This window comes from Podarcis pityusensis (genome assembly GCF_964106645.2).
Source record: "Podarcis pityusensis genome assembly, chromosome: 3".
Lineage (NCBI taxonomy): Eukaryota > Metazoa > Chordata > Lepidosauria > Squamata > Lacertidae > Podarcis > Podarcis pityusensis.
Genome location: NC_138026.1, coordinates 95945519 through 95960113, shown reverse-complemented (window position 1 = coordinate 95960113; position 14595 = coordinate 95945519). Strand labels below are relative to the sequence as shown.

General features: G+C 44.7%; 1 protein-coding gene across 5 annotated transcripts in view; it reads right to left on the bottom strand.

Moving 5' to 3' along the window:
- USH2A (usherin) overlaps positions 1–14595 on the bottom strand; it is a 440966-nt gene that overhangs the window by 348315 nt on the left and 78056 nt on the right. For all 5 annotated transcript variants that reach the window (XM_081000469.1, XM_081000470.1, XM_081000471.1 and 2 more), the window contains exons 12-14: positions 13936–14131; positions 7410–8051; positions 6007–6190 (exon numbers count right to left, since the gene is read on the bottom strand). In XM_081000469.1, coding sequence (XP_080856595.1) covers positions 6007–6190; positions 7410–8051; positions 13936–14131 — 1022 coding nt within the window. The remainder of the gene's footprint in view (positions 1–6006; positions 6191–7409; positions 8052–13935; positions 14132–14595) is intronic.

Here is a 14595-nt window from a genome sequence, read left to right as displayed (position 1 = left end):
GGCAGGTAATCCACCCACGTCGCAGGCTGTTGATTCGCATAACATCTCAGGTACTGCTGCATGATGGCATTGACCCGCTCCGCTTGCCCGTTGGTCTGCGGGTGTCTAGCCGACGCCAGGTTGATCTTGACGTTCAGGAAGCCCATCAGCCTCTGCCAGAAGTTCGAGATGAACTGTCGCCCTCGGTCGGACAGAATAGACCGCGGCAGACCGTGAACCTTGAACACGTGGTCTATGAACAGTTTGGCGGTTTGTTCCGCCGTGGCCACCTTCGCACACGGAATGAAATGTGCCATCTTGGAGAACAAGTCCACCACCACCAGCACAGCCGTCTTGCCCCTCGAGCTGGGCAGATCCGTGACAAAGTCCAGGGCCACTCTCTCCCATGGTTCGAACGGAGTTTGCAGCGGTTCCAGCAGTCCGGCCGGCGGTCTGTGCACTGGTTTGGCCCTCTGGCAGGTGTCACACCTCGCCACGTAGTCCGCGACTTCCCCTCTCATTCCGGGCCACCAGAAGTCTCTGGCGACTAATTCCACCGTCTTCTCCTTGCCAAAGTGCCCGGCAGTGGGCGCGTCGTGCAGCTGCTGCAGTACCTTGGCGCGAAGTTCGTCTCCCGGCACGTAGATGGCCCCTTTACGGATGAGCAAACCATCTCGCAGCTGGAACTCGTCGGTCGCTGCCGTGCCCCTGTGCACCTCTGCCATCTTTGCTTGCGCGAAGGAGTCATCCTGCAACGCTCGTCGCACCGCATCCAGGTCAACTGTTGCCGCCGCGCACGCCCACACTGTCGGTGCGAAGATGTGCATGGCGGCCGCTGGCGTTGCCTCCTCCAGATACTGTGGCTTACGGGAGAGAGCATCCGCCATGATGTTGGTGTCCCCCGGGACATATTCTATTCGGAAGTCGAAATTCGCAAAGAACTCAGCCCAACGTATCTGCCTCTGGTTCAGGAACTGTGCCGTGCGCCAGTGCTCTAGATTCTTGTGGTCCGTGCAGACCTGCACCGTGTGCTTGGCGCCGATCAGGAAGTGCCTCCACGCTTTGAACGCTGCATGAATGGCCAGCAACTCCCTGTCCCAGATGGTGTAGTTCTGTTCGGACTTGCTGAGCTTCCTTGAGTAAAACGCTCCCGGCCTCCAAACCCCCTGCGGGTCTTTCTGCAGCAGGACTGCTCCCACGGCTCTGTCTGAAGCGTCTGTCTCCACCCTCATCGGCCTGCTGGGGTTGACATGAAGCAGCTGCTCTTCCGACGCGAAGAGACGCTTGAGTGCCTGAAAGGACTGCTCCGCCTGCTCTGTCCAGATGAACTTCTTTTTCTTGGAGCTGAGCGTGTCCGTGATGGCCGCTGTCTGCATCGCAAAGCCTTTGATAAACTTGCGATAGAAGTTCGCGAAGCCGACAAACCGTTGGACCTCCTTCCGGTTGCGTGGGCTTTTCCAATCCAACACTGCTCGGACCTTGGCGCTGTCCATGGCGAGCCCTTTATCAGACAACTTGTAGCCCAGGAAATCCACCTCCGTCACGTCGAATTGGCACTTCTCCAGCTTGGCGTAAAGCCTATGTTGCTGTAGCCTGCTCAGCACTTCCTTGACGTGTCTGTCATGCTCCTGCTGCGATTCCGAAAAGATCAGGATGTCATCCAAGAAACAGACGCACGTCTTGTAGAGGAGCCCCGCCAACACGTGATGCATGAAAGCTTGAAAAACGTGGGAGCCATTTTGCAATCCAAAAGGCATAACTCTATATTCGTAGGTGCCCAGGGGCGTGAACATGGCTGTCTTCCACTCATCTCCTTCCCGCATGCGAATGAGGTTGTATGCCCCTCGCAGGTCCAACTTGGTGAACACTCTGCCCTTCCGTACCTTTGCGAGGAGGTCGTCGATTCAGGGCATGGGGAAGTCCGATGGCTTGGTCACACTGTTCAAGATGCGAAAGTCCACTACAAGTCTTTTTTGGGGCGTGTCCCTCTTCTTAACAAAGAATACCGGACTGCCCCCCGCTGCCTTGGACTCTCGGATGAAACCGCGCTCCAAATTATGATCTATGAACTCTTTGAGTTCCTGCAGTTCGTCCTCAGACATGGAATACAGCTTCCCTTTGGGCAGCGCCGCCCCCGGCAGCAGGTCAATTTTGCAGTCATATGGTCTGTGGGGGGGTAGCCTGTCTGCCTCCTTCTCGCAGAAAACCTCCAAAAATTCTGCGTACTTGTGGGGAACCGCTTGCAGCGTGCCTAGCTGCAGCTGTGACTCCTCTTCCTCTCCTTCCTGCCTGGGCACGATGCAGTGTTCAGCGCAAAAGGAAGAGCCGAAGGTCAGCTGCCTCTGGTACCAAGCCAGCGTCGGGCTGTGCTTGTCCAGCCAACTCATGCCCAATACAATGGGCGTGTCCGATAGTTGAGTGACATTGAAGCTGATGATTTCCCTGTGATTCCCAAGTCGCATCACCATTGGTGGCGTCTGCTTCACCACTTGCCCCCCTAGCAGCTCCCTGCCATCCACCGTGACAACCTGCAGGGGCAGCGTGGCAGGCAGCAACTGTATAGCGTGCCGGTCGACAAAGTCCTGCCCTATAAAGTCCGCATTGCTTCCGGAGTCAATGGTGATTGGCACGTCCATGGTGATTCCATTGGGCAGCTGGAGCGACGCGGTGAGCCTCACTACCGGTTTGGGCGGGAGGGGGTCCATGGGCTGTAAAATCTCTGGGGACTGCTTCACTGACACGTCTGGCTGGGCCCCAGTGCCTCTTCCAACCAGACTCCGTCGTTTCCCTGCTGTGGTTGTCCTTGCTGCGTTGCTGCAGTTACCATTGCTGAGGCTGCAGTGTGCTTGTGGAGCCTCTGGGGACACTCTTTCGCCATATGCTGTGGATCATCGCAGATGTAACACTTCCTGTTCCCTCTAGGAGGCTTCGCTTTCACTGCTGCCGGTGCTAGGGCTCTGGCTGCTGACTGAGCCCTTGCACCTCCAACCTCCATAGGTTCCGCTCCTCCTCCTGGCGGAGGCGTGGATTGCGCACGCGCTGCTTCTCTGGGAAGGAAGGAGGAGCCCCTGGCTGGTTCGCGCCCTCCACGCCCTTCGCCACTGCTCCACGGACGTCCTTCCAGCCGCACCCCCACCGCCAGCGCCCTCTGAACGATCTCCTGCGTGGTCCGGGGTCTCTCCCCCCTCGCAATTTCATCTTTAACCGAGCCGTGCAATCCCTCCCAAAACAGGTCTCTTACAGGAGCCGAATCTCTGTCCCATTCCAGAGCACTGACCAAAGCGAAAAAGCGGGCATGGTACTGCCTTACGCTGGCCCTCCCTTGCTTCAGTCCATGTATCTGCTGCCGAGCAAGATCCACGTCAATGCTTGACAAAAAGCACCCATCCATCGCTTTAATAAAGGCATCCGCGTTTTGGAGCGCCGGATCCTTATCTCTCCACAAATTGCGCAGCCATGCTTTAGCATCTCCATGCAAATGGGACATGATGAATCCCACCTTCTCTTGCTCATCTCTAAAGTCTTTGTTCAGCAGTTGCAGTGCACACATTACATCTGCTCTAAAGTTGGGGTACTGTTGCAAATTCCCATCGAAGTGAGAGACCAAACCGCCTGTTCGTCTCCCCAACCCAATCCCCTCCGGTTTGGGTGTCAGTTGCCCTTGCTTCGTAAGCACTTCCAACCTGACCTGGAGATCCCTGTAGGCGGCAGCTGCGTCCTCCTCTCTCTTCCTGGATGCAAGAGCCTCGGCATTCAGGCGCGACACTGCTTCTCTGAGTTCCACTATCTGCTGTTCGGCCGTCATGTTGTCTGCCGTTCGTGAGCTCGCTAGTAGGCACCCGCTTTCTCTCCTCTCCGCGAGGCTGTAGATGCCCACAATTCATGAGATGGAGCTTACTGTCAGAGTTGCTTCCAGATCCTAGCTCACAGAGGATCACGCTAGCCAGCGATCATTAAATAAAAGTCTTTATTGAGTTACAGTTTCCATTCTCAAGCTGCTGCGTGCAACCCTACGTCTAATGGTTAGATCGGCGAAGCTCCATCTGAGTCTCCGCCCCTTGTACACCAACTTAATATCCTAGCCTTGCTCCACCTTTTCCGCCTGACTGTTCTTCTCTGGGTCCCTCTGCCCCCCGGGGTCTCTTCCTTCCGGGATTCCTCTGACGCTGACGCTGACCCCCCTGACTCTTCTCCCTCCTTTCGGCGGGCTTTAGGACCTGGCTCCCTTTCCGGGCTGCCTACTGCGCCACCTTCCTGTGCATTTGAACTTGTCGCGCGCGCCCAACCTTCCACCTTCCGTCTGACCGTTTCTTCGCTCCCCGATGGAGGTGTGGCCACTCCTGACTCGTGCCCTCCCCCCTGTTGTGAGCTGCCAGCGCTTGATCCCTGGCGCCCTTCCTCTTCCCTGCTCTCTGGCGGTGACGCTGGTCCCGATTTCCAACTGCTCCCCTCTGAGTCCCCTCTGGCTCTATCTTCCTGGGGTGTCCCCCTAGGCTCCCCCCTTGCCCTGGCCACTGGTGCTCCTTTCTGTGAATCTTCTGATTCACTGGAAAGACTCGGAGATCTCGGGTCGTCGTCATCACTCATCTTTTCTTCTGCCTCCTCCCCCTCGCTCTCTGTTTCCTCCCTTGCCCTTGCCTCTGCTCCTGAACCCCTGACAACAATAATCTGATTAACATTAATATAAAAGTAGTTTACTCACAGATTCATTCAGACATATCCCTGAAGGCAGGCTTAGGTTACATAACAACTAGAACTATTCCATAAAGAACTTAGTCCCAAGTGACTGCGACTAAGCAATCACTTCTCCAAACACAAAGCAACATACAAAATGGAGAACACACACTGATCAGAACACAGAGGCCGTGTGCTCCTCCATGCTAGTACAACAAACCACATCCTCTTCAAGTCACATGAAGTGGAAGTCTGTCCCAGCTCAGGAGGAAACAGGAAGTCTTCTCCTAGGGGTACAAAACATCCCCTAGCATGTCTACTGTAAGCATGTTGTATTTGACTGCAGTTTTACATCCCACAAGTGCTAGTAGGTCTGTTCACATATTTATTGACGATGATGACAATATTGGAGTTCTTACCCACCCTTCAACAGGGCAAGTTGCCCCAAGATTAAAACATAGAAGGCAAATGTGAATTGCCTATGTGTTGACCCACCATATTCTGATTGTGAACAATTCACAATCAGAATATGGTGGGTCAACACATAGTATCAAGGGCCAGAATTACTCGCAACTAGAAAGCATGCATGTTGAGGAGTATTAGGGCCACTTATCTCCCTTCCTAAAGCTGTGTTTCTTCTGTGCCCACTGTTGCTGTTGTCATGCTCAGCATCATATTTGTAGTGGAGATCTTTCTCCTTTGTGCTTTAAAGACCTCTGTCAACAAGCTTTCCCTCTAGCTGCAACACATGAAGAGGGCCAATATCTTCTCCCCAAGTTAAAGTGGACCCCTATCCTTGGCTGGGCGATGGCTCTCCCCACCACCACATGACTGTTTCAATGCTGGGTAAAGAAAGACAAGACTACAGTAGGGGCTAATCAGAATAGAGAGCTGCTCTGAACTTCATTTAACAAGCTGATAGACTTGTTTGGCGGTCCTCTTGCTCTCAAGCTTGGGAGCTGCTCTGATCTGTGCCCTGGGGATTCTGTGCACAGGGATTGCACAGCTTACTTAGAAATTAGACTTGGGGGGATTTTTCACACCTCTTAGTTGTGTGGGTTTTTTGTCCAGGACATGGACAAAAAGAATAGAGAATTTTCCCATGTGACTTGCTTAGCCATTTGATGAGCATATGTCCTCACCAAACACACATAATTTTGGGGGGGAAATTGTCCAGTAGCACCTTAGAAACCAACTAAGTTTGTCCTGGGTATAAGCTTTCGTGGTCTCTAAGGTGCTACTGAACAATTTTTTAATTTTTTAATTTATTTTGACTGCGTCAGACCTACCTGAATCTATAAGTTTGAAAAGACAACTTTAACAAGTCAACTCTGCTCTGCAATGAACACTCACCTCCCAGCTTCAGAGTCAAATCCATAATAGTAGTCCCTGCAGTGGTCACATCTCTTCCCAGCTACAGAAGAATCTTGGCAAATGCACTGGCCAGTGAGACTGTTGCAAACCTCTTCTACTGAACCAGTTGGGTGGCATAAACAGGGAATGCAACCATTAATACCACGCAGAGAAGCATAAAATCCTGATAAAGAAGAAACAATGGTGTGAAAATAAGACCACTGTCATCTGAGAAGGAAAATTATGTAAAACAGCATTATGAGCACTGATTTTTTTTAATGCTGTAATTATAATGTTTATCTTATTCTTCGGTTGCTAGTTTGTTAATAGCATTTTATAGATTGTAATTGTTTTACTGATTATTTGTTAATTATGTTATATGATTTATGCTGTACTTGAAATGTTCTGTTCTGTTATCATTATTTATTGTTTGTAAGCCGCTTTGGGATTCATTTGAATGGAAAGTTCCATAAAAATACAATCAATAAACTAAGTTCTATCCAGAGTAGACCCTAATAAATGGATATGAGATAGTTATGTCTATTAATTTCAGTGGGTGGTATTGAACTAAATTTTACGCAGAGCAAACTCATTCAAATTAATGGACCTAACTTAGTTGTGTTCTTTAATTCCAGTGGCTCTACCCTGAGTGAAACTTAGTTGAATACCACTCTGGGTAGGACTAATATTGGATAAAACCCCACATTTCTAAGCCAGCAAAAACAGAGCAGTAATGTAAATGAGATATAAGTCCTTTAGTGTAGTAGAAATGAAATATCTAAAAGCGCAATAATATTCACATGTTTATTGTTGTTGTTTACACAAACATGTATGGAGGTCATAGCAAGTCCCATAGCCAGCATAAACAGTTTGCTCTCTGTGGTTTTTGCTGTCAATTGACTATTTAAAAAAAAAGAAAGCTAAAGTAGCATAAATCCCTGCCTTTCCTTATCAAGGACAAAGGTGATTTACTATCCCAGGAAGTCCTGACATAATTTCTCTGCCTTGCCCGGCCTGCTCTCTGATTAAATGACTGCTACTGAGGGTCAGTGGGTCAGTAACACTGGGTATAGGGGTGGACAGGGACAGTCCTGTCTATCAATGCAACAGTGGTACATCAGGGGACTAAGCAGCAGCAGTGTCCCTTCACCACCAAGATGGGATGGGTCGAGGCAGTGGCCAGCTTAAGGGAGCTGTGGGTTAGCAGCGGCAGCCCCATATGCCAAACCAGACCTAACTTGTCCACCCATTTCTCAATCTCTTCCCCCAAGCAGCTTGCACAGAATCAGCACTTTTGAGATCCAGAGATATGCCCTTGAGTACATTATTTGAAATATAGTAAAAGAAACAACCACATCTTGCAACAGACAGTTTTCAAGCTGGTTTTGTTCTCATTTCCTTACCTGGTTTACACATATTGCACCTTCTTCCGTGGTGATGAGGAAGACAAACACATTGTCCATTGAGTTGGTCACAAACTGTTCCTGGTCCTGTTCCCAGAGGATCACAGTCACAAATCTCACAGCCAAGAAAGTTCTGAGTAGTGAGACTGTACGTATGAGGCATGCACTGACTGCACCGAAGGCCTGTGACACTAGCTTTGCAAGGACATTGTCCTGTTGATTTGTCACACAGCAAAGAGCTGTTTACTGTACCAGCCTTATCACAGTTACAGGGTAGACAGGCTAAGGAATCATTTTGCTGCACTTTGTAGTACCCATCTAAGCAGTCACTACATCGCCTTTCCCCAAAGTTAGGCTTGCAGATACACTGCCCTGTGTAATGATCACACACTGTACCAAAAACAGATCCTGCCATTTGACAGTCACAAGGCTTACATCCAAAAGCATCCAGCCCATAAAAACCATCAATGCAAGCATCACAGTGAAGTCCTTTGATATTTTCCTTGCAATTGCATTGACCAGTAGAAGGATTGCAGAAATTGTTCACAGACCCATGGATATTACACTGGCAAGGTTCACAACCATCGTTCTTTAAAGTATGAAGAAGTTTATATCCAAAGTTGCAGTGATCACATCTTAAACCTAAAGAAAGAAAGATCATCATTATAAATCAAATAAGGAAACTGAGCGGGGGGTGGGGGTGGGATATAAACTTTACATTGCTGAAGTTCCACTGTAGGAATCCTTGAAATGGAAGAGACTAATAGGACATCTAGGCCAATTCCAATTCCAAACCACTCTGACCAGCTCTGGAACTCAAACAGCAACACACCGAAAGTAGAAGAACCACAGAAAGGTGCCTGAAGAACAAATTCTAGCCATTTCAGGGAAGCAACCCATGTTAAATACTTTCAACAGTCTAGAATAGAGAGTCAACAGCCAACAGGATCTGGGGAAAATTCCTTCCTGACCTAGAATATAGCTTGGCCAAGAACAAAATACAATTCAAAGGATAGGCACAACATACACATGAACAATGTCCCGTCTCCAGCAAGTACACCTGCAATCAATGATGAATCAACTTTCATATTAGAAACCAATTCAGCTGTGAATGCTAGGCTCAAAGACAGAGCATAAGCTGTGCAGGCAGGAGGTCTCAGATTTGGTCCCTGGCATCTTTATGTAAGGATAAAAAAGATGAAGACCCCAGAGAGCACTCAGTGTAGACAATAGTACTGATACAATACTGGGCTAGATGTGTCAGTGGTGTGATTTAGCATAAGGCATCTTTCTTTGATACTATTACTATTGAATTCCCCACAATTTGGACATATTGCATCCATTTTAGTTAAGAAAATAGCTTCTATGTTCTGAAATTAAAGAACTGTTAAGTTATAAAGCACGTGTATCCGTACACTTTGCAAGGGCTTTGCTTACACTATTGTGAGAGATCCCAATTTAGTTCCTTTCTTAATCATGGTTAACAAACATCTGCTGAAGTTTACATATGCCTCTCCTTCCCCCGCCCATTTTTTACTGATTTTAAAGTAGACTGAAATCATGATTAATGCTGGGTTGTTTTTATATACATACATACATACATACATACATACATACATGTATAACCAAAACCAGTATATCAAGTCCACATGTTTTCCCCTTCCAAAGTCATGACTTTATGCTGCTTCAGGCATGGATTATGAGTGGTTTTTGAACTTCTATTTTTCATTCAGGAATTGCATTGTTTCTAATGTATAAACTGCACTACCCAAAAAATTAAATCCAGAATATAATTTGAGAAATGCCATCCCACATTTATGCATCTCTCGCCTTTTTATGTAATGAAAATAAAATTATCACCACCCTGCCATTGTTTAACTGCACCATACAGTAAAATAAAATAAAATGGAAGCCCCGTGTTTTAACAAGTTCATTCTTTTTCAAAAAAACTTACATAAAAATACAAATATATATATTTAGAATCTCCTATGTAGAAAAAACATCTCCCCAAACGGTGGGAAATACATTATATATGGATAAAAGCTGGAGAACTCCAACAGACGGCAAGTTCCTTTAGCAGTGATGAATGGCTCACCTAAGGCATATCATTTAATTTCAATAAGGAAAATAAAAAAGGACCACTATTGCCGCAAATTTTAAAAATAACTGTATTGTTAACAAGAATTATGACTCATTTTGAACTATTAAAATTGGTCTACATGGATTCATATCATATCAGTTTTAAAAATATGCACCGTGCTTATTTGAATATGCCATACATATTCCTGACAGGTAATCTATTCCTAACGATACTGAGAAAGGCCTACAGGGCATCACATTCAATGTTAACAAGTACAGGGGAGTTAGCACGCTTGGCATTTAATTCACATTCTTCTCCCTTTTTTATTCTAGATGAATGACCTACTTTAATAAAATTATTGGTGCTAATGTATTTTACCAGTGATAGGATCATTAGTAAGATTTAACAGTTGTGCTAACTCTAACAGCTCATGCTCCATAACATTGCAGCACTTACTTACATTTTCTGTTATCAAGCTTGTTTAAACAGGCACAATGGCAATGGACTCTAAGGTTACTAGTATATCCAATTGTTGTTGTTTTTGAAAGTCAGCACATATATTTAAATAGCTGCACATGCTGAATACACAGCATTTCAGTATCACTATTTTGTTCAGTAGTAAAATGGCACCCCAGTTCTCATTATATGGGTATTTGGGAGGCACTATTATATAGTATATACAGATGATGCAAGCATTAAGTTTCATCTTCTATGGAAGTAAATAAGAAATCTCCACTTGTCCAAGAGCTTTGGATCAGCCTTCCCTGATGAAGGAATAAAATGTACATAGCTGAATCAGAATACAACGAAAATGCCTCTGCTAGACTCCATCTTCACTCCTGTTAATAAAGTGCATGTCTACAGTCTGAAGTGGAAAACTGAAAGTTGGGTGGAAATGGAAAGAAATAAAAACTATTTTCCAGAGCTTTTCTTCCAGAATGAGTTAACCACTTTCAACATTTTCAAGTAGTATTGTTCTGTAGCTGACTAATGCTGCTGCAATCAAATTGTTGTTGTTGTTTAGTCGTTTAGTCGTGTCCGACTCTTCGTGACCCCATGGACCAGAGCACGCCAGGCACTTCTGTCTTCCACTGCCTCCCGCAGTTTGGTCAGACTCATGTTTGTAGCTTCGAAGACGCTATCCAACCATCTCGTCCTCTGTCGTCCCCTTCTCCTTGTGCCCTCCATCTTTCCCAACATCAGGGTCTTTTCCAGGAAGTCTTCTCTTCTCATGAGGTGGCCAAAGTATTGGAGCCTCAGCTTCACGATCTGTCCTTCCAGTGCTGATTTCCTTAAGAATGGATACATTTGATCTTCTTGCAGTCCATGGGACTCTCAAGAGTCTCCTCCAGCACCATAATTCAAAAGCATCAATTCTTCGGCGATCAGCCTTCTTTATGGTCCAGCTCTCACTTCCATACATCACTACTGGGAAAACCATAGCTTTTACTATACGGACCTTTGTTGGCAAGGTGATGGCTCTACTTTTTTTCAATCAAATACTCAGCTCAAAAGTAGTACTAACAATAACTTTTCTGTGGCTTTTGGTTGGGTTACTCAATACTACACTTTAAGACATCTAGGAAGCAACATTATACCAAATCAGACCACAGTTCCATCTAGCTCAGTAGCAAACTGACAGCAGCTCTCCAAAGTTTCAGAAAGGCACTTTCCTCAGCCCTACCTGAAGATACCAATGATTATTTTAATCTAAGAATTTCTACATGCAAATCATGAGGTTTAGCACTGGTTTCCCTGACCAGCTAACTATGACCAAAAAGTTTCAAATATTTCAGATTACCAAACACTTTCATGTGTTCCTGAAACAAGAGTGGAATCTGGGAGTCTGCCTGAGTACAGATCTTGCAACATGGTGGCAAGGTCCAGTATAGCCTCTAATTCCTGTTATTTCAAATTCCTCCAGTATTGAATAGTAGTGACAGTGCTTATCTGACCTCTTGGCAAGGGAGCAGCGGCTGCTTTCCAAGAGTATGAGTGGGAGGACCAAGGTGGTGGGGAGGTTTGGTGCAAACACACTGGCAGGAGCACCATAATGGCTCTATCTATGTTGCACTAACATCCCTGCCACCTTACTCTCCACTCTTTCCTTCCCAGTAAGAAGCAGCGCCTCTGCTGCCAGGAGGTCAGGTAAGTGCTGCCGGACGGCCCACTTTGCCATCGCTACTAGATTCCTCCATCTTCTGCATCAAGCAAAAGAAACCAATGAATATTTGAAAATATTCAGTCAAAGAAATAAAGATTAAGGAATAAATTAGCACACAAAGTGTATGGAAGAAGAAGAAGAGGAGGAGGAGTTTGGATTTGATATCCCGCTTTATCACTACCCAAAGGAGTCTCAAAGCGGCGAACATTCTCCTTTCCCTTCCTCCCCCACAACAAACTCTGTGAGGTGAGTGAGGCTGAGAGACTTCAGAGAAGTGTGACTAGCCCAAGGTCACCCAGCAGCTGCATGTGGAGGAGCGGAGATGCGAACCCAGTTCACCAGATTACAAATCCACCGCTCTTAACCACTACACCACACTGGCTCTCAAAGTACTGGTACTCAAAGTGCACATACCAAATCAGTAGCTATAGACACTTAGTCTGAGTAGACAAACTTAACGTCTCCAATCATTTTCAGTGATATATTATTTACTGAGAAACAGGATATAATTTAAAAATAAGAATAATATTTTACCTAATATGAGATCACCATGTGAATAACAAAAAAGGTTTGAACTGCTCAATGGTATTATGAAGTGTGACTGAACATCCAACTATATCACTACTCCCTAATTACATGACAGAGATGCTTGTTTTCTGAACCTTTCCCCTATCACTGTGGGTGTCTTTTGTCTTGTGCTAACAAAGTCATAGATGATGTACCTGTTCTTAAAATAATAAAGGAAGATTAGAGTCTACAAGAAAGTATTGCATATATTTCACACACACACCCCAAATCATTTTTTTTCTGATAATAATGTCTCCTCCATCTCTACCCAACCCTGGTTTCCAGGAAATTTTATATCTCTACGTTTGACTAATTATGCCATAGTACTCAGTGAAACCAATGAATGGTGGGAATCCTCTGCTGAATTTTGGTCAGTTCCATGAATGGAAGGCACCATTCATTGGATCCAACACATTCCATGGGAGATTACCGGTATATGGAATTGTTACTTTCTCTGCACACAGAAAAAAGCAATTGCATGAAAGCTTGTTTTTTTTTGGGGGGGGGGGTGAAGAGTCAAACATGCAACCCACAACCTGCCACCTAGAGCGGTTAGGTCCAGAATAAACTGTATCACTTGATGCTGTTGATTATCCATAAATTGCACAAGTCCCCTGGGAATCAATGAAATTAAAGAGTAGTTAACCATGTTTGCCCATAGGATTTCTCCATAAAATAGGTCTTAATAACGGGAAAGCTTTTTTTACACTTAAACACATTTAGCATCAATACATGGCACAGTTATTTCTGCAATGAAATGGTGTATAAATAGATACTAAAATACAAAACGTTATTTTAAAACCACATGTCTGGGGCATGTACAGTTACTACTCAGAGTTCCTTTCATCAGGAAATTTTCCTTGCATAATATTCTCATACATCAACATTTCAAAGTGTATTATATGCACTGTATATTTTGGGTGTTTGATAAATTTTGTCCTTACATAGATGTGGCTCCCCTCAAATATGCTGGAAGTAATAAATTGCTATAATCAAATCTAATTTCTGGAAAATACCTGTGGGAATAGCAAACAAAAAAGCACGTCTTGTTTAAAAAATGATAAATAACACTGAAGGTAGTAGTTTATTATAATCAACTTGGCATTGAATTACAAAATTAAAATTATGTGGCCCTTGATAACTAACCCTAGCAATGTGTAAGATCTGTAGAATTATGTTGACATTTTGCATTTCATAGGAACAGTTCAAAGAATTATAATGGGGGGGGATGAAAAGATTTATCACAAAGGACCCTGTAGCGCAGAATATTTTTGAGGAGAAAAATCCATTTATTTTTTGTCTGTTAAGGAAACTGACATAGAAAGTATTTTGCTTAAAACTCATTAAGTTTATAGCATCATGCAAAAAGTGCTGTTTTCCTGAAAGAATCATTTGTGGCAGCAGTAAGCAAATTATATTATTTCTGTCCTTTATTATTACAAAGTGGTAGGTGCTCCTGTAACTACTAAAACCTACTAAATGTAGAATAACCCAAAGAGCTGATTATACTTTGTTTTGAGCTGTAATTGGGTAGAATAAGTAAATAAGCAACTGCATATTATTTAGTAAGTTTTCCGTGATTTCTCATGAAAAAGAATACATTTCACCTGATGTGTTTAAAAAAGAAAGAATGAAAAGGTTCGGCGCATGTTTTTTATTTCTAATTTGTAGACAAAAGAAAGATATCTGACTGTAGATTATTGCCTTGCACCTACCAATAACATTTTCTTTACACTTGCACTGGCCTGAATTTTGGTGACAGGTAATATCTCCATTGACTGTCCCAGAGGTATTGCAGTTACAGGGGCTGCAGCCATCAGGGTCTGACTGTTGTAGATTGTAGAATCCATCCTGGCACTGATTGCACTGTCTGCCAGACACATGTCTCTTACAATTACACTGACCTCCAATCTAAAAAGATACAAAAAGAAAAATGTTGAGGAATGATGAACTTATCTTTTCCCCCCACCCACCCTGATAAACACTCATTAGCAACATGGGTGGGTTGGCAGGTTGGACAATCTTTAAGTGGGAACAGGGGAAAAATAGGCCTCCATAGTTTATTCTCTAGCAGTTAACTCACCATAAAATAAAACTATAGAAACTGTGAGAATAAAAATTCATTAGGATGACTTTAAAGAAGAGCACACTTAAGAAGAAGAAGAAGAAGAAGAAGAAGAAGAAGAAGAAGAAGAAGAAGAAGAAGAAGAAGAAGAAGAAGAAGAAGAGAGCATTGATGAATATGAATGGATCTAGTATCAAACATAAACTGGACACAAAGCATGCAAAATCACCACTAAGCCCACAGAACCACAAAATACTAAACAAGTTTTCATTTGCATGTTCTCGCCCTCTAAACCCCACCCACACCACTG